The sequence below is a fragment of the Panulirus ornatus genome, chromosome 7, assembly GCF_036320965.1.
Source record: "Panulirus ornatus isolate Po-2019 chromosome 7, ASM3632096v1, whole genome shotgun sequence".
Classification (NCBI taxonomy): Eukaryota; Metazoa; Arthropoda; class Malacostraca; order Decapoda; family Palinuridae; genus Panulirus; species Panulirus ornatus.
Window position 1 is genome coordinate 27,919,607 of NC_092230.1, and position 26,619 is coordinate 27,946,225.

Below are 26,619 nucleotides of genomic sequence, written 5' to 3' on the forward strand. Positions count from 1 at the left end.
TACTTCCTCACACAAGTCTCCTTCCCAAGCTCACTTACTCTCACCACTCTCTTCACCCCAACATTCTCTCTTCTTTTCTGAAAACCTCTACAAATCTTCACCTTCTCCTCCACAAGATAATGATCAGACATCCCTCCAGTTGCACCTCTCAGCACATTAACATCCAAATGTCTCTCTTTCGCGCGCCTGTCAATTAACACGTAATCCAATAATGCTCTCTGACCATATATATATATATATATATATATATATATATATATATATATATATATATATATATATATATATATATATATATATTTTTTTTTTTTTTTTTTTTTTTTTTTTTTTTTTGCCGCTGTCTCCCGCGTTTGCGAGGTAGCGCAAGGAAACAGACGAAAGAAATGGCCCAACCCACCCCCATACACATGTATATACATACGTCCACACACGCAAATATACATACCTACACAGCTTTCCATAGTTTACCCCAGACGCTTCACATGCCTTGATTCAATCCACTGACAGCACGTCAACCCCGGTATACCACATCGCTCCAATTCACTCTATTCCTTGCCCTCCTTTCACCCTCCTGCATGTTCAGGGCCCGATCACACAAAATCTTTTTCACTCCATCTTTCCACCTCCAATTTGGTCTCCCTCTTCTCCTCGTTCCCTCCACCTCCGACACATATATCCTCTTGGTCAATCTTTCCTCACTCATTCTCTCCATGTGCCCAAACCATTTCAAAACACCCTCTTCTGCTCTCTCAACCACGCTCTTTTTATTTCCACACATCTCTCTTACCCTTACGTTACTTACTCGATCAAACCACCTCACACCACACATTGTCCTCAAAAATCTCATTTCCAGCACATCCATCCTCCTGCGCACAACTCTATCCATAGCCCACGCCTCGCAACCATACAACATTGTTGGAACCACTATTCCTTCAAACATAGCCATTTTTGCTTTCCGAGATAATGTTCTCGACTTCCACACATTCTTCAAGGCTCCCAGAATTTTCGCCCCCTCCCCCACCCTATGATCCACTTCCGCTTCCATGGTTCCATCCGCTGCCAGATCCACTCCCAGATATCTAAAACACTTCACTTCCTCCAGTTTTTCTCCATTCAAACTCACCTCCCAATTGACTTGACCCTCAACCCTACTGTACCTAATAACCTTGCTCTTATTCACATTTACTCTTAACTTTCTTCTTTCACACACTTTACCAAACTCAGTTACCAGCTTCTGCAGTTTCTCACATGAATCAGCCACCAGCGCTGTATCATCAGCGAACAACAACTGACTCACTTCCCAGGCTCTCATCCCCAACAGACTTCATACTTGCCCCTCTTTCCAAAACTCTTGCATTCACCTCCATAACAACCCCATCCATAAACAAATTAAACAACCATGGAGACATCACACACCCCTGCCGCAAACCTACATTCACTGAGATCCAATCACTTTCCTCTCTTCCTACACGTACACATGCCTTACATCCTCGATAAAAACTTTTCACTGCTTCTAACAACTTGCCTCCCACACCATATATTCTTAATACCTTCCACAGAGCATCTCTATCAACTCTATCATATGCCCTCTCCAGATCCATAAATGCTACATACAAATCCATTTGCTTTTCTAAGTATTTCTCACATACATTCTTCAAAGCAAACACCTGATCCACACATCCTCTACCACTTCTGAAACCACACTGCTCTTCCCCAATCTGATGCTCTGTACATGCCTTCACCCTCTCAATCAATACCCTCCCATATAATTTACCAGGAATACTCAACAAACTTATACCTCTGTAATTTGAGCACTCACTCTTATCCCCTTTGCCTTTGTACAATGGCACTATGCACGCAATCCGCCAATCCTCAGGCACCTCACCATGAGTCATACATACATTAAATAACCTTACCAACCAGTCAACAATACAGTCACCCCTTTTTTAATAAATTCCACTGCAATTATATATATATATATATTTGGGGAGAGGGGAGGGTGAAGATCGCGCATTCCGTAAGTGTCATGCAAGCGACTAAAAGGGGCGGGAGCTTGGGACCGGATACCTTTCCCATGTTTTCAATTCCTTTGGGTTAGAACGGAAGGAGCTAAGGAAAGAAGTCCATATCCACCTCAAAGGCTCAGGTTAGGGTACCTTAATGTGCGTGGATATAACTAGGGTGAAAAGGGTGAGATTGAATAAGTTTGAGGATGTTCTGGTTCTGAGTGAAACTAAGTTCAAGAGTAAGAGGTCTTACCCACTGTGCAGTCTGCTGGGAGTGGAGTGGCTTAGGAAGTGAGTCAGTTGCTGTTTGCTGATAACACGGCTCTGATGGTGGAATCGAATGAGAAATTGCATGGACTGGATTCAGAAGTTGGGAGAGATTTAATCCCTCGTTTACGTCAAATTTAGAATATTAACGGATAAAACTGATTTTTTCTGGTATAAAGTTGTAATGTTATGAAATTCTTTTGTAGATTTCATGAACACAGGAATAGTTTTTGTGAATGAATTGAAAACCAGAAAAATCTTCCATAAAATGCCCCAACTTTTGACAGTAATATGTAACGTAATATAGATCGAATGTTAATTACTTGCATACAGGCCTGTTGAACAACCCTTTCTAAACTCTCTAAGACATGGCAGTTACCATAATACAAGTAGTATATCTTCAAGAAATTTTTTTCGAAACATTTTTATGATCCTAGACTTTACAAATCTTCCCTCATTGTCATCGACTCAGGACACATAAAGGAGACAACATGCGACAGTTGATGCTCCTGACAGATGAAAACAACAAAAATCGGTTATAACTTTCCTAGTAATATTTTTTTGAGTCTTTAGGATCTAAATTTCGAGAAATCGGCGTCTAAAGTTTTGCCATACATCTCTGCCCTTAACTTTTTAGTATTATGTTTTCCAGTAACAGAAACTTAATTAGGAAATTCTACATACTACTGAATATAAAGAAGGTTCTTGGTCCCCTTCTTTATCAAGGTCATGGGACCTTCCTCCACTGCTTCAGAGGCTTCCTTAGAGTCACGCATCTGCCAGAGAGCACAACTTGCTTTCCTGGCAACAGCAATCTTCCGGAGGTTCTTCTGGGATACATGCGTCCTCCAAACGCAGGACAAACTTCACAGAAGTTGATGAAAACCGCGTAAGAAATATCGACAGTTTGTGCGGACCTCTGAACCCCTGCAAGCAGCATACGGGTAACCCAAAAGTTTGATTCAAAGGCAATTTGTTTGGTTTATAATAGTCAGCCTTAATATTATATAGAGCTTGTTTTCTCTTTACTCTAAATGTTAAAGAAAATAATTTTGAGGGAAACTTGCCTGAAAAGCTGGGGAAACGTACCCCTTTAATTTAAGCAGAAAGTTGTGTGGTGAAGTGATGAAAAGTTATAAGGTCTAGCAGTGGAAATATGTAAGTTGGTTGCAGTGAGAGTTTGAATTTACATACTTTGAGATGGATGTAACAGCAAATGGAGCCACTGAGTGGAAATAAAGGGAAGATCCTGGGTGCATTGAGGAGTGTGGAGAGAGAGGTCACTGTCAGCAGTGACAAAAATGGATATTATTGATGGTTTGATAAGAGAGGCTGACTAAGAGGGCATTTATGTCAGGATCAAAAGTGGAGGGAACAATTAGGATGGAAAACCAAGGAGTAGCGAAAAGGGTATTGTGAAAGACGCTTTGTGGTGTCGGGGCCTGATCTTGCAGGAGGGTGTGTGGCGTGCATGGGATAAAAATCTTTTATCCTCGATGCTCAGTTCATCCAGGACTTTAGCCACCTTCCCATCCCATGGCTTACTTTAATTCCTATGGTTCCACCTGGTGCTATGTCCACTCCTAGATGTCAACCAGACGTTTTCACTTTCGTGCTAAACATAATGATTTGACTTTCGATTTCACTTTTATTCACTTTGACCCTTAACTTTCTCCTTTCACACAGTCTTCCAAACTCAGAGGCCAGCTTCTGTAGTTTTCACTCGAGTCCGCCACTAGAGGCGTACCATCATATATTCCGAGTGCTATAAGGCTTGTATATCATACGGTGTGAGGAAAACATGGAGCAACCAGGTAACGAGACCTAACGCTCCGTGAAGAGACTTGGAATAGGCAAATAACAGAAGACCTCTTGGTTTATGACGAGGTTGTCTGCTGTAGAATAGTGATATTATCTTGAATTCTTAATTTAGATAGATGTATTGCATCTTTAGATACCTATAGAATTATGGTGAATTGGTAGAATTTAATGTAGTTTGGAGATTATGTTTTGTTGGAGGAAGTCATGGGTGTTGATTTTTGTTTTGGTAAGAGGATGTTTTAGATATACTGTGTCCACACCATGCAAGATATTGTCGAGTCTCATACGTCGTCTTTTCATATAGTTCGTGGATCTCTGCTGCATTATTCTGAGTTGGCAATAAAATTACGAATATGACACATAACTCTGTCTGTCACCCAGTGGCCCTTGTATTACCAAGCAGCGGTAACTCTTTGTTATTATTACTGTCATTTTTGTTGTGGGTACCAGCCAGGTTGGTTGGTTGTTTGGGCCTGTTGAGTGGCAATTTCATTTGTGGCCATCAACGTCAAGTTATAGCCACCAACTGAAATTAAAATTGAGTATCAACCACAGGAGTTCAAGTTGATTCTGAGACCATACACACACACTCTCACTGCATATATGGCCCTCCTACCAACCGGTGATGTTTGTGGTCAGTGTGCCCAGGGCGGAAGTTACCTCCACATACAGGAATGACGAAGGCGTACTCCATGATGAAGCGGGCCATCCCTATGACTAGGCCCACGATGAGGCCCCAGAACGCCCCCTGCAATAACAGACTACCGTCAGCAACCATCAGTAAAGATAACTTGTAAAAAAAAAAGATTCAATTTCGCCTCAAGATTTCAAGCTAGAAACTGAAGATTGTCCGTCTTTCGTGATGTGTTTCGAAATTTATTTTAGTTCTGAGGTCCAGTGCTTGAACAAAACTCTGTGTCACTGTGAATCATTTTGCCGTTAAAGTCAAGAATGGAAACTAGAAATTTAATGCAAAACAGAAAAGGCTGTTTAAGTAGTCAGTATGCAGTGAATATTCAGAGGCCTTGAACAAAAATATATCAGCATCAAAATAACCTAAATATATATATATATATATATATATATATATATATATATATATATATATATATATATATATATATATATATATATATACCTGGTTTAAAAAGCGAGATATACATAAGTATACTTATGTAAGTAGGAGAGATGGCCAGAGAGCGTTATTGGATTGTGTTAATTGACAGGCGCGCGAAAGAGAGACTTTTGGATGTTAATGTGCTGAGAGGTGCAACTGGAGGGATGTCTGATCATTATCTTGTGGAGGCTAAGGTGAAGATTTGTATGGGTTTTCAGAAAAGAAGAGTGAATGTTGGGGTGAAGAGGGTGGTGAGAGTAAGTGAGCTTGGGAAGGAGACTTGTGTGAGGAAGTACCAGGAGAGACTGAGTACAGAATGGAAAAAGGTGAGAACAATGGAAGTAAGGGGAGTGGGGGAGGAATGGGATGTATTTAGGGAATCAGTGATGGATTGCGCAAAAGATGCTTGTGGCATGAGAAGAGTGGGAGGTGGGTTGATTAGAAAGGGTAGTGAGTGGTGGGATGAAGAAGTAAGAGTATTAGTGAAAGAGAAGAGAGAGGCATTTGGACGATTTTTGCAGGGAAAAAATGAAATTGAGTGGGAGACGTATAAAAGAAAGAGACAGGAGGTCAAGAGAAAGGTGCAAGAGGTGAAAAAAAGGGCAAATGAGAGTTGGGGTGAGAGAGTATCATTAAATTTTAGGGAGAATAAAAGGATGTTCTGGAAGGAGGTAAATAAAGTGCGTAAGACAAGGGAGCAAATGGGAACTTCAGTGAAGGGCGCAAATGGGGAGGTGATAACAAGTAGTGGTGATGTGAGAAGGAGATGGAGTGAGTATTTTGAAGGTTTGTTGAATGTGTTTGATGATAGAGTGGCAGATATAGGGTGTTTTGGTCGAGGTGGTGTGCAAAGTGCGAGGGTTAGGGAAAATGAGTTGGTAAACAGAGAAGAGGTAGTAAAAGCTTTGCGGAAGATGAAAGCCGGCAAGGCAGCAGGTTTGGATGGTATTGCAGTGGAATTTATTAAAAAAGGGGGTGACTGTATTGTTGACTGGTTGGTAAGGTTATTTAATGTATGTATGACTCATGGTGAGGTGCCTGAGGATTGGCGGAATGCGTGCATAGTGCCATTGTACAAAGGCAAAGGGGATAAGAGTGAGTGCTCAAATTACAGAGGTATAAGTTTGTTGAGTATTCCTGGCAAATTATATGGGAGGGTATTGATTGAGAGGGTGAAGGCATGTACAGAGCATCAGATTGGGGAAGAGCAGTGTGGTTTCAGAAGTGGTAGAGGATGTGTGGATCAGGTGTTTGCTTTGAAGAATGTATGTGAGAAATACTTAGAAAAGTAAATGGATTTGTATGTAGCATTTATGGATCTGGAGAAGGCATATGATAGAGTTGATAGAGATGCTCTGTGGAAGGTATTAAGAATATATGGTGTGGGAGGCAAGTTGTTAGAAGCAGTGAAAAGTTTTTATCGAGGATGTAAGGCATGTATACGTGTAGGAAGAGAGGAAAGTAATTGGTTCTCAGTGAATGTAGGTTTGCGGCAGGGGTGTGTGATGTCTCCATGGTTGTTTAATTTGTTTATGGATGGGGTTGTTAGGGAGGTGAATGCAAGAGTTTTGGAAAGAGGGGCAAGTATGAAGTCTGTTGGGGATGAGAGAGCTTGGGAAGTGAGTCAGTTGTTGTTCGCTGATGATACAGCGCTGGTGGGTGATTCAAGTGAGAAACTGCAGAAGCTGGTGACTGAGTTTGGTAAAGTATGTGAAAGAAGAAAGTTAAGAGTAAATGTGAATAAGAGCAAGGTTATTAGGTACAGTAGGGTTGAGGGTCAATTCAATTGGGAGGTGAGTTTGAATGGAGAAAAACTGGAGGAAGTGAAGTGTTTTAGATATCTGGGAGTGGATCTGGCAGCGGATGGAACCATGGAAGCGGAAGTGGATCATAGGGTGGGGGAGGGGGCGAAAATTCTGGGAGCCTTGAAGAATGTGTGGAAGTCGAGAACATTATCTCGGAAAGCAAAAATGGGTATGTTTGAAGGAATAGTGGTTCCAACAATGTTGTATGGTTGCGAGGCGTGGACTATGGATAGAGTTGTGCGCAGGAGGATGGATGTGCTGGAAATGAGATGTTTGAGGACAATGTGTAGTGTGAGGTGGTTTGATCGAGTAAGTAACGTAAGGGTAAGAGAGATGTGTGGAAATAAAAAGAGCGTGGTTGAGAGAGCAGAAGAGGGTGTTTTGAAATGGTTTGGTCACATGGAGAGAATGAGTGAGGAAAGATTGACCAAAAGGATATATGTGTCGGAGGTGGAGGGAACGAGGAGAAGAGGGAGACCAAATTGGAGGTGGAAAGATGGAGTGAAAAAGATTTTGTGTGATCGGGGCCTGAACATGCAGGAGGATGAAAGGAGGGCAAAGAATAGAGTGAATTGGAGCGATGTGGTATACAGGGGTTGACGTGCTGTCAGTGGATTGAATCAAGGCATGTGTATGGGGGTGGGTTGGGCCATTTCTTTCGTCTGTTTCCTTGCGCTACCTCGCAAACGCGGGAGACAGCGACAAAGCAAAAAAAAAAAAAAAAAATATATATATATATATATATATATATATATATATATATATATATATATATATATATATATATATATATACTTGGGTTGAGGGTCAAGTCAATTGGGAGGTAAGTTTGAATGGAGAAAAACTGGAGGAAGTAAAGTGTTTTAGATATCTGGGAGTGGATATGGCAGCGGATGGAATCATGGAAGCGGAAGTAGATCATAGGGTGGGGGAGGGGGCGAAAATCCTGGGAGCCTTGAAGAATGTGTGGAAGTCGAGAACATTATCTCGGAAAGCAAAAATGGGTATGTTTGAAGGAATAGTGGTTCCAACAATGTTGTATGGTTGCGAGGCGTGGGCTATGGATAGAGTTGTGCGCAGGAGGATGGATGTGCTGGAAATGAGATGTTTGAGGACAATGTGTGGTGTGAGGTGGTTTGATCGAGTAAGTAACGTAAGGGATGTATGGAAATAAAAAGAGCGTGGTTGAGAGAGCAGAAGAGGGTGTTTTGAAATGGTTTGGGCACATGGAGAGAATGAGTGAGGAAAGATTGACCAAGAGGATATATGTGTCGGAGGTGGAGGGAACGAGGAGAAGTGGGAGACCAAATTGGAGGTGGAAAGATGGAGTGAAAAAGATTTTGTGTGATCGGGGCCTGAACATGCAGGAGGGTGAAAGGCGTGCAAGGAATAGAGTGAATTGGATCGATGTGGTATACCGGGGTTGACGTGCTGTCAGTGGATTGAATCAGGGCATGTGAAGCGTCTGGGGTAAACCATGGAAAGCTGTGTAGGTATGTATATTTGCGTGTGTGGACGTATGTATATACATGTGTATGGGGGTGGGTTGGGCCATTTCTTTCGTCTGTTTCCTTGCGCTACCTCGCAAACGCGGGAGACAGCGGCAAAAAAAAAAAAAAAAATATATATATATATATATATATATATATATATATATATATATATATATATATATATATATATATATATATATATATATTTTTTTTTTTTTTTTCATACTATTCGCCATTTCCCGCGATAGCGAGGTAGCGTTAAGAACAGAGGACTGGGCCTTTGAGGGAATACCCTCACCTGGCCCCCTTCTCTGTTCCTTCTTTTGGAAAATTAAAATAAAAAAATGAGAGGGGAGGATTTCCAGCCCCCCGCTCCCTTCCCTTTTAGTCGCCTTCTACGACACGCAGGGAATACGTGGGAAGTATTCTTTCTCCCCTATCCCCAGGGATATATATATATATATATATATATATATATATATATATATATATATATATATATATATATATATATATATATATATATTGTAAGGAACATGCTTTAGCGTTTGCTTGTAGAAGTCCACTCAAATACCACTGACGTAGACCAAGCGAGTCTGTATTTACATATGAAAATAATAAGAGGCTGTTGAGGACAGTCCCTTGTAGGACTCACAGGCTCCGTTGTTCTCTCCCAGAACACAGCCAGTATGTAAGTGGCACAGATGGGAGGCGACAGGAAGGAAGATATACTCTGGATGTACACGAACAGTTGAGAGTTGGCAGAGTTCCTGTGTGATGGTAATACAACGTTAATGTTACGGTGTAGGATGATACATAGTTAATATCATGGTCCAGGACAATGTGGGATGGTTCGGTAAGAGATGCATTAACAACACTCTTTGCCTAAAAGTAATCATTTATTATTAGTCCTAATCTCTTTCATTACCTGTCTCTCCATTCTTATCAACATGAAGCAGATCAGGTCCATAAAGCATTACAAACATAATATCATATATATATATATATATATATATATATATATATATATATATATATATATATATATATATATAAATATATTTTTTTTTTTTTTTTTTTTTTTTTTTCATACTATTCGCCATTTCCCGCGATAGCGAGGTAGCGTTAAGAACAGAGGACTGGGCCTTTGAGGGAATATCCTCACCTGGCCCCCTTCTCTGTTCCTTCTTTTGGAAAATTAAAAAAAAACGAGAGGGGAGGATTTCCAGCCCCCCGCTCCCTTCCCTTTTGGTCGCCTTCTACGACACGCAGGGAATACGTGGGAAGTATTCTTTCTCCCCTATCCCCAGGGATAAATATATATATATATATATATATATATATATATATATATATATATATATATATATATATATATATATAAATATATATATATATATATATATATATATATATATATATATATATATATATATATATATATATATATATATATATATATATATATATATATATATATATATATATATATATATATATATGTAATCTGAAATCAGTTAGTATATAACGAGAGACAGAAAATTAGTTATAAATAAGTCACGTCCGTGGAACCTCAAAGAGACATGAATATAAGACATCAGTTTGAAATTCATTTATAGATAACCAAGTCCGATAAGAGGGGCCCCGGTGCCACGGTATACTAGTAAAGATAAGGTAAACTCATGTAAACAGAGCAGTACAACCTCCTGACACATTCTCATGTGATGTGCGACAGAGTGAATTACAACAGTTGTACATGAGTAGAATACTATATAAGCCTGCGAGCGAAGTGGAGTCGCCCATCCCATATGACCTTACCATCCCACTAAGTTCCTCCATACTACTTCTTTGATATCTTTTTTCAGTCTACTCGTCATGTCCTGGCCGTCACACGCCTCGTCACCTGTAATACTCGGTACACTTGACTCATGCTTCCTAATCTACACAGTTCCCGTCGTATTGTTCTCGAACACGGCCCCTGGTGTCACACTACCTACGATGCTAATCCACACACACCTCACACTTCCTCACCTGACCTAGCGTAAGATGGTTACCCTAACTGTTCACCCCTTACCAGTGGTATGTGTAGGTCATCCCTCTCTGATGCTCTTTGTTTTGCCTGTAGATCAGAAAGCTAGATTTCCGTGTTTATATATGAGGAAGAGGAGGTAAATGCCCCATCATGAGAGCCGCCGTAAGACTCTGTGTTCTGTAAGACTCATTATTCCACGAGAATGTTTTCCCACAAGACTCAGTGCTCTGTAAGACTCATCACTCCACGATTTTTTTTTCTATGAGACTAAGTGTTTTAGAAGACTATCATGTAAGACCCACTGTTGTATAAGACCCTCTTCTGTAAGACTACTCTTTAAGACTCATTGTTCTATAAGAACCTGTTCTATAAGACTTTAGTTCTATAGGACTCATTGTTCTGTAGGACCCTGTTGTATAGGACTGTTATTCTATAAGAACCTGTTCTATAAAACTTTTATTCTATAAAACTCAAGTGTTCTGTAAGACCCCGTTCTATAAGACTTTATTCTGTAAGACTCATTGTTCTATAGGACCCTCATCTGTAAGACTTTGCTCTGTAAGACTCATTGGTGTATAAGACCCTATTCTATAAAACTTTCATTCTGTAGGACTCATTGTTCTGTAAGACCCTGTTGTATAAGCCTGTTGATTTATAAGACTTATTCTAAAAGACCCTGTTCTGTAAAACTTTTTCTGTAAGACTCATTGTTCTCTAAGACCCCGTTCTATAATACTTTATTCTGTAAGACTCATTGTTCTGTAAGACACTCATGTGTAAAACTTTACTCTGTAAGAGTCACAGTTCTATAAGACTCTGTTCTATAAGACTCATTGTTCTTCAGGACTCACTGGATGACGGGGATCCATGAGATGGACACCGCCACCATGATGAGGACGAAGGCCCGGCCGACGATGAGCAACTCCACGTCGGTGGCCTTCTTGTGGATCCTCGTCCAGATGTCGATGGTGAAGATGGTGGAGGAGGAGTTGAAGATGGAGGTGAGGGAGGACATGAGCGCCGCCAACATCACCGCCAGCATCAACCCGGACATTCCTGTCGACGCAAAAGTCAGGTTACTGTGGAGTGTGGTGAGTACGCCAGATGATCGTTCTGTACCGTATTGGCAGAGGATTTAGTAATTGCATCGATGGAAGGAGAAGTCTTGATCATATTTCAAGGACGGATGCTGGTGGAGAAGTCTGCTTACTTCACTAGCATCTTAACCCTTTGGACACAACGGTACGACCCTGAGAGCCCAACGGTTCGAGCCTTAAGGTACGAGAGTACGACTCTTTGGCACGATGGCTCGATCCTGAAAAATCAGGTCAAAGGTCAGGCCATCTTTCTCAAGGTGTCGTACCATCGTGCTCAAGAGTTATACTGTCGTGCTTAAGGATCGTACAGCTGTGCTCATGTGTCGTACCTTTGTCTTCATGGGTCGTACTACTTTGTGCCAGTTGTACGACCTGTGAAGGTGACAAGTCTTTCTCCAGTGTCTTAAAGTCACTTAACATGCACCAGACATGATAGTGTTTACAACCACTGCTCACCATGCCAGCGGACATGAAGTTCATACCAGTGGGAAGAAGGTTCATACCAGTAGGAAGAAGTTTCATACCAATGAGCAGGAGGTTCATGCCAGTGGATAAGAGTTTCGTAACAGTGGGCAGAATTTCATACCAGTGGATAGGAAGTTCATAACAGTTAATGAGAGGTTCACACCAGTGGGGAGAAGGTACATACTTGTGGGAAGGAGGTTCATACCAGTGGATAAGAAGTTCATACCAGTGGGCAGGAGGTTCAAGACGAGTTCCACGTAGGCTATGTTGGTACATCCAGTCTCGCTGCCGCAGATCTCTTTGCATTCGTCGGGGTCCACGCAAGCCACTCGGTCCGTATAAAGGATCCTGGCCGCCATGCCCGGGAACACCAACATGAACATCGGCAGGAATTTTATGGTGGCCGCCAGGACGCATCCCGCTTTAGCGTGGATCATGTTCCGGCTGGAGAGGGTTCGCTGGACGATGACCTGCAGGGTGTGGGAGGGAGGAGGAGGAAGGTGGCTCAGTACATTGTACCGTCTGCCTCACCCTATAGCTGGTAATGCACTCGATATACTCCCACTACCTCATTTATGGTCTAGTTATACAGTGGACATCTACTCACTCAACCCGAATACACAGCATACATACAATCGCCGATTCACCCATGAGTCCGTTGCATACTGGATGTGCTCACTGCACCAGTCTTACGGTGAATACACCGTCTGATTCAAAACTCAGGTTCGTCATACAGTACAGACGACCATCTAATCAATCCTAAGGTAAATATTGACTTCTCCAAGCTTAACTTTGCAATGATCGCACCCACCGACTTACCCCAGGGTGACTCATCTTGGGGCAGGTGTGCCTTTACCCCCTGGTGTCACGGCGAGTAATACAGTGTAGCGACCCAGGACAATTGACACTGGTGTAAAGAGCACAGCCTCTGACCACTTCCCGTGGCTAGTGATGTACTAAGTACATACGCCATGTGACTCGCTTCGAGGCGGATGATATTCTGTTCTTGGAGGACACTTAAGCCTCATACTTGTGTCTAGATATCAAGTATTCTTTCTTTTTTTATTTACAGGTAAAGATAAGCCTGTATCGTTTTCTTTCATTGGGATGTATTTACTAGTCACGCACACTTTCTCTGGGCCACCGAATGAAACGATAATGACAGTAAATAGAGCTAATGACATGTAAAAACACCAGGCTGATAGACACTTGCCTTCGTACCAACTTAACCTTCCAAAGTCATTTGGCCTTAGCTACGGCAGACCTATGGTAATGTCATATTAAAGTGTCCGTCCATGACTCATAATATTCTTTCTGGAAAATTTATCGTATGCAACTTCAGTATGGATTAGACCATGAGAAGAGCCTTAAGTTGTTGATGAATTTATAGCCTCTGGACCCGTGGCTTTACGGACAATATTTCCTATACGTCTGTTTGAGTGATTGCTCCTTCGGTTGAAAACAATGAGTGTGTGTGGAGGAACCGAGTTATGCGTCCAGACGTAGGATCGTATTCAGACTCAAGTTCCTCATCATTAGCTTTGCATTAAATCAGTATCCTTGTATTAAGAAAATGAAAAAGGTGATTAATAGTCTGTTGAAAAAAAGTATATGACTACATACATAGAAACACAGATATTGTTATTATTGAGTACTGATAAATGGATATTCTCCGTTGTGACGTGCAATGATATATACGAAACTCAGCATCCCGGAAAGACTGTAATGTTCTGGTAAATAGACTAGCTTGTTTATGTATAGCATGCTAGACCCATAAGATGTATTCTACATATATATAGCAAGGTGGACACAACAGATGTACTCTTTTTATATAGCAAACTGGACACATAAGATGTATTCTATATATATAGCAAGGTGGACACAGAAGATGTACTCTGTTTATATAGCAAGCTGGACCCAGAAGATGTATTCTATATATATATATATATATATATATATAGCAAGGTGGACACAAAAGATGTACTCTATATAGCAAGCTGGACCCATAAGATGTATTCTATATATATAGCAAGATGGACACAAAAGATGTGCTCTTTTTATATAGCAAGCTAGACATATTAGATGTATTCTATGTATATATAGTAAGATGGACACATAAGATGCACTCGGTTTATATAGCAAGCTGGACATACGTTGTACTGTGTTTATATAGCGCTGGACATATAAAATGTACGATATATATACATATATATATATATATATATATATATATATATATATATATATATATATATATATATATATATTGGTAAAGATCACAATTTTGCGCGTGATCAAGATATTCCTATGAGTCCACGGGGAAAATGAAACACGAAAAGTTCCCAAGTGCACTTTCGTGTAATATATATATATATATATATATATATATATATATATATATATATATATATATATATATATATATATAGCAAGCTGGACACTGAAGATGTATTCTATTTATATAGCAAGCTGGACATATAAGATGTAATCTACATGTATAGCAAGCTGGACATATAAGATGTAATCTACGTATATAGCAAGTTGGACACATAAGATGTAATCTACATATATTGCGAGCTGGACTCATAAAATGTTTACATTTATGGCAAGCTGGACACATAAGATACCATTTATGTATAGCAAGCTGGACACATTACCATCCCGAACATAGCCAGAATTACTTTATGTGATGGAAAGCAGCCAGCAATGTTTCCTTGTGAGAAACAAGACATATAGAGAGACAGACAGTACTTACTTCCTCACGAGTACTTTCGACGTGTTTTTGCAAAAGGCAGGGCTAACGCGTAGCGGTCACCTCAGGAAAATCCTCAGTTAAGAAGAACGAGTCGTATGACATATGGTCAGGTTTTATACGTGACACTGATAGAGTGTGTGTTTGAGCCCAGAGACAGCAACCTGGGCCAAGAAGTGAAGCTTGACAGCCGTAGAGAGAGAGAGAGAGAGAGAGAGAGAGAGAGAGAGAGAGAGAGAGAGAGAGAGAGAGAGAGAGAGAGCTTACTGATGAGTGCTTACGAAGAGATTTTGCCAAAAGGCATTGCCAGCGTGTAGCGCCCACCGCAAGAAAACCAAGAGTTTTCAAAGACCGGGTCGTGTGACTTACACGTTGTCAATTCTTACGTGTGAGATGGACGGAGAGTAAGATATACGAGTATAATAAAACAACACTGGATCTGCCGTTATGATAAGACCTCTGTGATCCGGTGTCAGCCGGTGTAGCTACGCGTTCGTTTTCCTGTTGACATGTAAATACCGATATGTTCATGTGGGGTGGGAGCTCTACGCTGTCAGGACCCCACCACTTAACCCTTGAACAAGACGGGATGATCGCTTGAGTGGTACGACCCGTCCTGTGTCGTACCGTCGTGCTCAAGGAGCAAACTATTTATTTCTTTTGTAAGAAAAAAAAAAAAAGTGGTTCTTTGGTTCTGTCATGACCCCTGTGAACGTTACTCCCTCTTCACTCTCGTTCCTCCATATGTCATTCATTCCGTTGCTCAAGATATTATTTTCTTTGCGTCTTTTCGTTAACTTTTCGCTCAGCTGCCTATTATGACGTCATCGCACCAGTCCTCTACCGTTCAGGACACTGGTAGTATGTCAACATCATCGTGGCTGATAAGCACTTCAAAAGGGGTCGTCCCGTATTCCACTCTTTTTTTTTTATTTTTTTTAGGGCCTTATCTCTTGATATCTCTCCTATCTGAGGTCTGTTACCATATTTGTCACATATCACACACTGGACTTACTCCAGCACATCGGTGACAGCTTGTGTAGGGAGACCAGACGAGTGATGGTGACTGTGAAGTTTATTACATCACCTAAAGCATCTCCTTAGTCGTATATCTGAAGGCATTTAGAGACTTGCCAAGATGTGTGGTTGGCTCTCTGACGATTCTTCTATAGCAACATTGCACTTTGCACTCCACTGTCCTACTTTAAGAATCTCTTGATCAATATTGATAAAAAATGCTTCTCTGTCTCCGTTGTATTAATCCTGAGGAGAGATCGTGCTTTGTGGTGATTAATGATTCATACGGGAACCTTTGAAGCGAGGAACTGAAAGAGCGATACCTACACATGACCACCAAACTCATAACCCGGGTTCTGCCTCGCCTACAATCATTAGCAGTTAGTTTGTCATGGACATACATTATCCAGCGAGTATTTGTCTTCGCTCTTTATACCGCGGACACATGGACATACATTATCCAGCGAGTATTTGTCTTCGCGCTTTATACCGCGGACACATGGACATATATTATTCAGCGAGTATTTGTCTTCGCTCTTTATACCGCGGACACATGGACATATATTATCCAGCGAGTATTTGTCTTCGCTCTTTATACCGCGGACACATGAACATACATTATCCAGCGAGTATTTGTCTTCGCGCTTTATACCGCGGACACATGGACATATATTATTCAGCGAGTATTTGTCTTCGCTCTTTATACCGCGGACACATGGACATATATTATTCAGCGAGTATTTGTCTTCGCTCTTTATACCGCGGACACATGGACATATATTATTCAGCGAGTATTTGTCTTCGCGCTTTATACCGCGGACACATGCACTCATATCGCGGTCTTATTTTGGCATCTTGAGTTGTGTGTTGAGAATGACAGATACTTTAGTGAGTGGTCAGTAATCTTGGGCGACACTGATGTCACCGAGAACCGTGATAGGTGAACGCCATCAGTCGGACCGCCTTTGTTAAACACTGGACAGAAACCTCTCTAATTTTGTTCCTGTCATTTTGCTTTTGTAGTGGTTTATCCTTAGCTTGAGCACGACAATGCGACCCTTGAACACGACGGCACGAACCTTGGATGCGATGGCCTGGCCTTTAAATCCTAAGACTTTGGTCAAAGGCCGCGCCATCATAACCCAAGGGCAGTACCGTCGTGCTCATGGGTCGCACCGACATGTTCAAAGACCGTACCGATGTACTCAAGGTTGATACACGGCGTCGTGCTGTAAGAGCAAACAATACAAAAAGCTTGTTAGCATCCAATGAAGACGTTGTTAGTACACGAGGGGACAAGGCGGGAGCCACATGTGCCTGAAGATACCTGGTCGGTGCACCAGTACCAGATGGAGCCGCAGGTGAGGCCGAACACCACCCCGGGCCAGGGCAGGTCGGATCCAACGATGGGCCGGAAGAGGTTCATGGCGTAGGGAGGTGGATAGCATCTGGGGCATGTCTGGTTGTTCTCGTCGTAAATCAGTTTACTGGGCACGGCTTGGAAGTAGTCAGTCACCAGCTGGTTGTAGCCGCCAACAGCATAAAAAGCTACAGGAGATATAAGAGACGCCTCCTGCTAGTGTTGCCCCTTTTAGTAAGGCTGTGAGTAAGACGGTGGGTAAGTTAGTTCTCCAAGAGCTTCACAGGCAGTCCAGGAGTTCACGAGAATAGACAAGTTTTACCAGCATTAAATACTAACAGAAACACCTTTTTTCTTAGCGTTGAGTGACATCCGGAGCAACGTTTGTCCTGGGTGCTAAGATACAATTGTAAACTTATTTTCTAATGGAGATACATGTCGTCTGTTGCAAGAAATGTATCAGTCTTGTCTGTCGTGTTGATACGTACATCATTATTCCCTTGTGCATTTCGGGGAGAAGCAAAATTAGTTTTGTGTCGAGGAGGACGCAAAATCAGCTCTGAGTGCTGAGTGAGAACATTGGTTCTCCATGATAAGAGGTAATTGTACAGTAGGAAACACATTATGAATTATTTGCTGAAGGAGATGCGTATATGGGTATATATGGGAAGGATAGACAATAGGAAGCCTTATAGTTTATGACCAGGTTGTGTCCTGCTTAGACCTAAGCTGCGGTAGAAACAAGGTAGTAAAGCAAAAGGTACCTGTAGGGGAGGCACATCAGTAGACCTAGGTGAGGAGCCAGATATGTTCTGTGTTGTGGGAGACATGGCGTTACTCGGGTGTTGAACTCCATCACCGGTATCATGTGTCATTATAACTAGCACAGCGCTCCTGTGTTGTGTTGGAGGTATTGCAATAACCCCATTTGCTGGAGGGAGTGTTGAAGGAGATACGGTATTAAAACATGCAGTGAGGGAGATAAGACTTTGGCTCAAAGTACTAAAGATATGCCGACACACTTACATCACACAGTAAGCAAGGAAGATTGTTAGAAGCGTTGCAACTACTTCCATCCATTGAACGTGATGGTACAACCCTTGAACACAGCGGTACGACCCTTGAGTAGGATAGCCTGGCTTTTCACATAACCATTCCTGGTCAGGTCGAATGCCAGACCATCACTTTCAAGGGTGGTAGCGTCGTGCTCAAAGGTCTTACCGCTGTGCTAAAGTGTCGCACCCGTCGTTAAGAAGTCCCATACAAATGAGGAGTTGTTCACCTGGTCGGTGCACCAGTACCAGATGGCGGACACGGTGATGCCGAAGACCATGCCGGTCCAGGGCAGGTCTGATTCCCCGGGCACGATGGATCTGAAGAGGTGCAGGGCGTATGCCGGAGGCTCGCCACAGTTGGTCATGTTGTCGACGCTATATTTCGTTTTGTTTGGTATGGCGTAGAAGTAATCCTCAGTCAGTTGTCTGTAGCCCCCAACGGCGTAGAAAGCTTTGGAGTTGACAGTGGATGTCAGCGGAACATATGACTGGTTAGTAGGAGTTATACAAGACGATTAAGAGATGAGCAACAATTAGTCAAGAATATGTACTTGTGGGATTAGGAGACAAATAAATCTGTTCATTAAAGGCTATAGAGTTAACTGCTCAGCGACGAACACAATTGATGTAATCATAGGCGTGATTTTAGTCAGCCATTTTCATAATTCACATAATCTCTTTAGAGACAAACTGCTGCTTCGAATGTTTTGTGGTATGAGAAGCAGCATACATATGCTAGTTTTACCTGAACTGGGGTTCATCCGTTTGGTTTTTTATACTACTTTACACAGACACACACAATGGCAGAACGATTGAAGATCAGGAGAGGTCTGAAGGGGCTATTTGAGCTGTCCTAGAGTGTGTTGAACAAGATGAAATGCCCATAACAGCGAGCACAGAAATACTGACGATAGTGGGATGGAAGACGCAGTTTTAAATGCTGGGCCATCAAATTCTGAGCACTAAGACTGATGCAGCGGGTCAGGAACTTGAGGACATTGACACTGAGGTGCCTAAGGACATTGGGTGAAGCTTTAGATAGAAAGATAAGTACTGTGAGCGACTAAACCATTAGCAAAATTTATGATCCGTTGGATGAGAATTTCAGAAAAGTGCTGAGGATTAAGGATCAGGAGCTTTACAAGCAAAAAGGGAGTTTACAGAGAAAGCACGAGACACAGAGGTTGATGAAACAATAAAGAGGAAAGGGAAATAAAAGAAGAAATGCTCCTGAAAGGATGACTAGAGAGAGACTAGAATTACCAGATGTCACCTCAATGAATTGGTGATTATAATCAAGACAAAAGGGAGAGCCAGTTATGGTTACGTGTGATTTGGAGTGATGTACTCATGAGGTACGAAGACAGGTTAAGAAAGGCAAAATTCGGTAGAGTATTCATCAGGCGTGGTAGACCAAGGCAAAAATGTGGAATGTAAAGGAAAGGATACAGTCAGAAGGCAATAAAAATAAAAAAAGAGACGTCAGACCGGTGACACTTGTGTCTGCCAGAAATATTTGAGAAAATAACCAGGAAACATGAAAAGGAGGTCTTGGTGAGGAGACGATGTCTGAGTTAGAGACAACGTGGAATCAAGATAGACTCTTGCTCCACGAATCTGTTGGTCTTTTAAGCGGGGCTAAGCAGCACCTGAGAAAATATAAAAAAGATTGATGGACTGTGTGTTCTTGAATTGCTCCTCCATCCAGCTCCTCACATAACATGTTAGTGTTTAGGGATCTAGATCTTTACCTGTAGTCACCATATGCATTTACGTCTTGTAGGTTACATTAATTGGTCGTTGATCAGCTCATCTGGAGAAGAGGGCTTTATTACGCAAGGAGATTGAAATTAGTTTTCCTGGTGTGTGTCAGAGGAGGCTACTTACGATGGTTGATGCTTATCCATCTGAGAGGGACGGTCTGACTGTAGGATGCGTCGGGATCTGTTGGTGTGTCACGACTGAGACGGTCAACTTTATGTTATAGTTTTAATGACACCGACGAACAGAGGACCTCAGTAAGGGGATACCAGATGCCCAAGCCATGCTGTAATGTAACCTGGGAGCAGTACTTACACATGCCCATTAGTGTACAGGCGCCCGCGACCATGAGGATGGTCTGGACGAAGTCTGTCCAGATGACGGCCGAGAGCCCTCCGGTGATGGTGAAAAGGGAAGCAATGGCCAGTAAGATGAGGATGCTGATGTACATCCACTGGTCGCTGTTCTTGTTCAGCGCCTGCTGGATGAACAGCGCCCCAGCGTACAGGTCAGCCTGTAACATCAGTATATATATATATATATATATATATATATAGAGAGAGAGAGAGAGAGAGAGAGAGAGAGAGAGAGAGAGATCCAAACTGCACACAAGAAAAATATTCTGGAGTAATTATATATAAATAACTGTTGAAAAAGAAATAAAACTAGGGGCGACGTCAAAGGCCAGGATAGTTCAGTCATACTGGGAAAGTCAGTTGCATTGTACGGGTCAGCAAGACTGATAGGAGGCTGAAGTACGGGTCAGCAAGACTAGGGGGAGGTGTTGATCACGGGTTCAGTAACACTGATCTTGCAACTAAGTTCAGTCAACCAGGTTAAGGAAAAGTCAGTTTCACAGCTTTTTATCAACCCCAGGAGAGCTCTGGTTTTCCTTGAAAACAAGAGTTCTTTATAAGCTGGGTTTACCGTTCTTGATACTGCAACAAATAAGGCAGGAGGGAGGAGTGAGTTCACCTCACCAACGGTAGGAGGGAGGAGTGAGTTCACCTCACCAATGGTAGGAGGGAGGAGTGGGTTCACCTCACCAACGGTAGGAGGGAGGAGTGAGTTTACCTCCAACGGTAGGAGGGATGAGTGGGTTCACCTCACCAACGGTAGGAGGGAGGAGTGAGTTCACCTCACCAACGGTAGGAGGGAGGAGTGGGTTCACCTCACCAACGGTAGGAGGGAGGAGTGAGTTCACCTCCAACGGTAGGAGGGAGAAGTGGGTTCACCTCGCCAACGGTGGGAGGGAGGAGTGGGTACACTTCACCAACGGCAGGAGGGACGAGTGGGTTCACTTCACCATCGGCAGAAGGGAGGAGTGAGTTTACCTCGCCATCGGCAGGAGGGAGAAGTGAGTTAACCTCGCCAACGGCAGGAGGGAGGAGTGAGTTCACCTCGCCAACGGCAGGAGGGAGGAGTGAGTTCACCTCGCCATCGGCAGGAGGCAGGAGTGAGTTAACCTTGCCAACGGCAGGAGGGAGGAGTGGGTTCACCTCGCCAACGGCATAAGGGAGGAGTGAGTTCACCTCGCCAACGGCATGAGGGAGGAGTGAGTTCACCTCGCCAACGGCAGGAGGGAGGAGTGGGTTCACCTCACCAACGGCAGGAGGGAGTGAGTTCACCTCACCCACTTACCGATATTTTGGTGAAGATGGAGAGGAGTAGAGCGAGGCAGGAGAGGTAGATCCTGATCCTCTGGCCGCCGAACCTCTCCCTCAGGTACTCGGGCATGGTGTAGACACCAGAGCTCATGTACACTGGCACGAACACCCAGCCCAGCAGCATCAGCACGAAGATGGCCTGCAACACACACCCATCATGATGCGCCTCCCTACCCACCACACCGCACCACACAGTCAGTCTCTCCACTAATTGGACTGGTTCAGACACAAGACTAGGAAAAACAGGACAACATAGAGTGAGATTGATACACACCATGTCCACACATCATCTTATAAGGATTATGCATTATACTGGTTACTGTAGATTAGTGAACGTTAGAACTAACCACAGGTACTGACGATAGACATTACTCAAGAATGAATTAATCAAAATGTCTCGACACACTACTTGTATTCAAATATCCACTTGACACAGTGATTTCTTTTTAAAGCTCTATCTCTTGTAATCTGATTGATCACAGTTCTGCGGGTACTAATATATGAAAGCACGATTATAAGGACATCTAAGGTTCAAGCCAGACTTACATTAAACTCGAAGGCGCCGATGCCAATGCCCGAGGCTGCTCCAGAGCCGGCCAGTCCGATGAAGTGTCCCGACCCAATGTTGCTCGCGAAGAGTGAGGCGCCCACCTGTCATGGCCCGGAGACGTTAGTGTGAGCGAGAAGCGTCTGGGAGACGTTAGTGTGGGCGAGAAGTGTCTGGGAGACGTTAGTGTGGGCGTGAAGTGTCTGGGAGACGTTAGTGTGGGCGAGAAGTGTCTGGGAGACGTTAGTGTGGGCGAGAAGTGTCTGGGAGACGTTAGTGTGGGCGTGAAGTGTCTGGGAGACGTTAGTGTGGGCGAGAAGTGTCTGGGAGACGTTAGTGTGGGCGAGAAGTGTCTGGGAGACGTTAGTGTGGGCGTGAAGTGTCTGGGAGACGTTAGTGTGGGCGAGAAGTGTCTGGGAGACGTTAGTGTGGGCGTGAAGTGTCTGGGAGACGTTAGTGTGGGCGTGAAGTGTCTGGGAGACGTTAGTGTGGGCGAGAAGTGTCTGGGAGACGTTAGTGTGGGCGTGAAGTGTCTGGGAGACGTTAGTGTGGGCGAGAAGTGTATAGGAGACGTTAGTGTGGGCGTGAAGTGTCTGGGAGACGTTAGTGTGGGCGAGAAGTGTCTGGGAGACGTTAGTGTGGGCTTGAAATGTCTGGGAGACGTTAGTGTGGGAGTAAACTTATAATTACTGTAACAAGATGGTGGAATATCAGGTAAAAGTACGAATAATGAGGTATTGGTGGAAGGGGAAGAGCCTCCTGCTCTATTAGCCCGTCCTCACCCATGTGGAGTAGACAATGAAATTTTATATTGCTGTCCTTCATCATGGGCTGTCAGGTCACCTTTATATCATTGCCTCATTTACATGAGCTCATTATGAGGCAGAGGTTTATATTATGTGACTAATGTAATCTATACCTAACCTGAAAGATACTTATTTTGCTTTTCTATATAAGGAAGCCTTACAGAAAGCTAAACTGACGAGGATCATATTGGAGTAGCTATACCGTGTGTGAAACAGCTGTGGGAGGTATACTAAAAGCTATGTGTACTAATAATCACACTAAAAAGTGGCGGTTGGGGGTGTTGCTCCTGGAATGGTATAAGGCATATCTGCAAAACACAGAGTGGTCAGCACCGTCATAGGGGAGACAGAATTCTCCCCACGTATTCCCTGCGTGTCGTAGAAGGCGAGTAAAAGGGGAGGGAGCGGGGGACTGGAAATCCTTCCCTCTCGTTTTTAATTTTTCAAAAGAAGCAACAGAGAAGGGTACCAAGTGAGGATATTCCCTCGAAGGCTCAGTCCTCTGTTCTTAACGCTACTTCGCTAACGCGGGAAATGGCGATTATGTATGTATGTAAGAATGTATGAGGAAGTACCAGGAGAGACTGAGTGCAGAATTGAAAAAGGTGAGAGCAAAGGACGTAAGGGGAGTGGGGGAGGAATGGGATGTATTTAGGGAAGCAGTGATGGCTTGCGCAAAAGATGCTTGTGGCATGAGAAGCGTAGGAGGTGGGCAGATTAGAAAGGGTAGTGAGTGGTGGGATGAAGAAGTAAGATTATTAGTGAAAGAGAAGAGAGAGGCATTTGGACGATTTTTGCAGGGAAATAGTGCAAATGACTGGGAGATGTATAAAAGAAAGAGGCAGGAGGTCAAGAGAAAGGTGCAAGAGGTGAAAAAGAGGGCAAATGAGAGTTAGGGTGAGAGAGTATCATTAAATTTTAGGGAGAATAAAAAGATGTTTTGGAAGGAGGTAAATAAAGTGCGTAAGACAAGAGAACAAATGGGAACATCGGTGAAGGGGGCTAATGGGGAGGTAATAGCAAGTAGTGGTGATGTGAGAAGGAGATGGAGAGATGGAGTGAGTATTTTGAGGGTTTGTTGAATGTGTTTGATGATAGAGTGGCAAATATAGGGTGTTTTAGTCGAGATGGTGTGCGAAGGGAGAGGGTTAGGGAGAATGATTTGGTAAACAGAGAAGAGGTAGTAAAAGCGTTGCGGTAGATGAACGCCGACAAGGCAGCGGGTTTGGATGGTATTGCAGTGGAATTTATTAAAAAAGGGGTGACTGTGTTGTTGACTGGTTGGTAAGGATATTTGATGTATGTATGACTCATGTTGAGGTGCCTGAGGATTGGCGGAATGCATACATAGTGCCATTGTACAAAGACAAAGGGGATAAAGGTGATTGCTCAAATTATAGAGGTATAAGTTTGTTGAGTATTCCTGGGAAATTTATATGGGAGGGTATTGATTGAGAGGGTGAAAGCATGTACAGAGCATCAGATTGGGGAAGAGCAGTGTGGTTTCAGAAGTTGTAGAGGATGCGTGGATCAGGTGTTTGCTTTGAAGAATGTATGTGAGAAATACTTAGAAATGCAAATGGATTTATATGTAGCATTTATGGATCTGGAGAAGGCATATGGTAGATTTGACAGAGATGCTCTGTGGAAGGTATTAAGAGTTGATAGAGATGATCTGTGGAAGGTATTAAGAATACATGGTGTGGGAGGCAAGTTGCTAGAAGCAGTGAAAAGTTTTTATCGAGCATGTACGGCATGTCTACAAGTAGGAAGAGAGGAAAGTGATTGGTTTTCAATGTATGTCGGTTTGCGGCAGGGGTGTCTGATGTCTCCATGGTTGTTTAATTACTTTATGGATGGGGTTGTTAGGGAGGTGAATGCAAGAGTTTTGGAGAGAAGGGCAGGTATGCAGTCTCTTGTGGATGAAAGGGCTTGGGAAGTGAGTCAGTTGTTGTTCGCTGATGATACAGCGCTGGTGGCTGATTCGGGTGAGAAACTGCAGAATCTGGTGACTGAGTTTGGTAAAGTGTGTGAAAGAAGAAAGGCGAGAATAAATGTGAATAAGAGCAAGGTTATTAGGTACAGTAGGGTTGAGGGACAAATCAGTTGGGAGGTAAGTTTGAATGGAGAAAAACTGGAGGAAGTGAAGTGTTTTAGTTATCTGGGAGTGGATTTGGCAGCGGATGGATAGTATACGAAAAAAAGAGAGAACAAATTGGAATCTTGGTGAAGGGGGACAAGTGGGGGAAGTGGTAACAGATATTGGGGAGGTTAGGGGGATGGAGTGAGTGATTGAAAGGATTGTTGAATGTGTTTGATGATAGGGTGGCAGATGGTGTGTTATGCGAAGTGAATGAGTCAAGGAGAGTGTTTTGGTGAAGAAAAAGAGATGGTGGAGGCCTTATGTAAGATCAGATGTGGCAAGGCGGCTGGAGTGAATGGTATTGTAGGTGAATTTCTCAAGCAATAGGGATGACTGTGTTCTTAGGATGTTCGGTGTATGTGTGGATCATGGGAAGGTGCCTTGGGATTGTTAGAATATATGCATAAAGGCAAGAGGCAGAAAGATGAGTGTTCAAACTACAGAGGTGTAAGTTTGTTTAGTGCACTTAGTAAGTTATTTTAGTGAGTGGTGTTTAAGAGGGTGAAAACATGTGCAGACTTGGGAGAAACAATGTTGTTTCAGAAGTGGTAGAGGATGTGCGGATCAGGTGTTTGCTTTAGATAAAGTGTGTGAGAAATACATAGGGAAACATGTGCCATATAAGAATCTGGAGAAAGCATATGATAGGATTCATAGGGATGCCTCGTAGCATGTATGTTGTGAGAAGAAAGCTGCTTGAAGCAGTGAGAAGTTTTAATTAAGTGTGTAAGGCCTGTGTACGAGTTAGAAGAGAGGATAGTGAGTTGTTTCAAGAGGTTGTGTTGAAATGGTTTGGAAATATGGAGAGAACGAATGAGGAGAGGTTGACAAAGAGGATATGTGTGTTAAAAGTGGATGGAACAAGGAGAAGGGGTAGACCAAACTGGAGATGGAAGGATGGAGAGAAAACGATTTTGAGTGTTCGGGACCTAAGCATGCATGAGAGTGGAAGGCGTGCATGGGGTAATGTGAAATTGAGCGATGTGGGACACGGGAGTTGACGCAATGACACTGGCCTGAACCAGGGCATGTAAAGCGGCCATGGTAAACCATGGATGGTCTGTGGGGCCGGGTTGTGGATAGGGAGCTGTGGTTTCGGTGCCTTACACATGCCAGCTAGAGAATGGATGTGAGTGGATGCGGCCGTTTTTTGTCTGTTCTTACCACGCAAGTGAAGGAGAATCGAGAGAAATATTCAACTGATTCATAACGAAGACATAAGAACTAAAAGTTAATGAGACAGTTATGATACTTGTTTTGAGAGAATGCATGTAGGGGTAGGCTGTTCTAGGGACGAACAACGAAGATACCTGACGGAGATACAGACGCTCTGAGCAATGATGCTTGTTGTGGCTTGGAGGAAGGGAGGGAGAGAGTGACGGAGCCGTAAACGGTACCTCCCCCTCAC

The 26,619-nt window shown here is 43.0% G+C and overlaps 1 protein-coding gene across 1 annotated transcript in view; it reads right to left on the minus strand.

The window, feature by feature from the left end:
• The window catches only part of LOC139749314 (sodium/glucose cotransporter 4-like), a 71,424-nt gene that overhangs the window by 13,769 nt on the left and 31,036 nt on the right, over nucleotides 1–26,619 (minus strand). Inside the window, exons 4-11 of the mRNA XM_071663040.1 lie at nucleotides 22,262–22,366; nucleotides 21,690–21,854; nucleotides 20,364–20,562; nucleotides 17,200–17,420; nucleotides 12,330–12,573; nucleotides 11,393–11,597; nucleotides 9,165–9,279; nucleotides 4,755–4,842 (exon numbers count right to left, since the gene is read on the minus strand). Of these exons, the coding sequence (XP_071519141.1) occupies nucleotides 4,755–4,842; nucleotides 9,165–9,279; nucleotides 11,393–11,597; nucleotides 12,330–12,573; nucleotides 17,200–17,420; nucleotides 20,364–20,562; nucleotides 21,690–21,854; nucleotides 22,262–22,366 (1,342 nt within the window). The remainder of the gene's footprint in view (nucleotides 1–4,754; nucleotides 4,843–9,164; nucleotides 9,280–11,392; nucleotides 11,598–12,329; nucleotides 12,574–17,199; nucleotides 17,421–20,363; nucleotides 20,563–21,689; nucleotides 21,855–22,261; nucleotides 22,367–26,619) is intronic.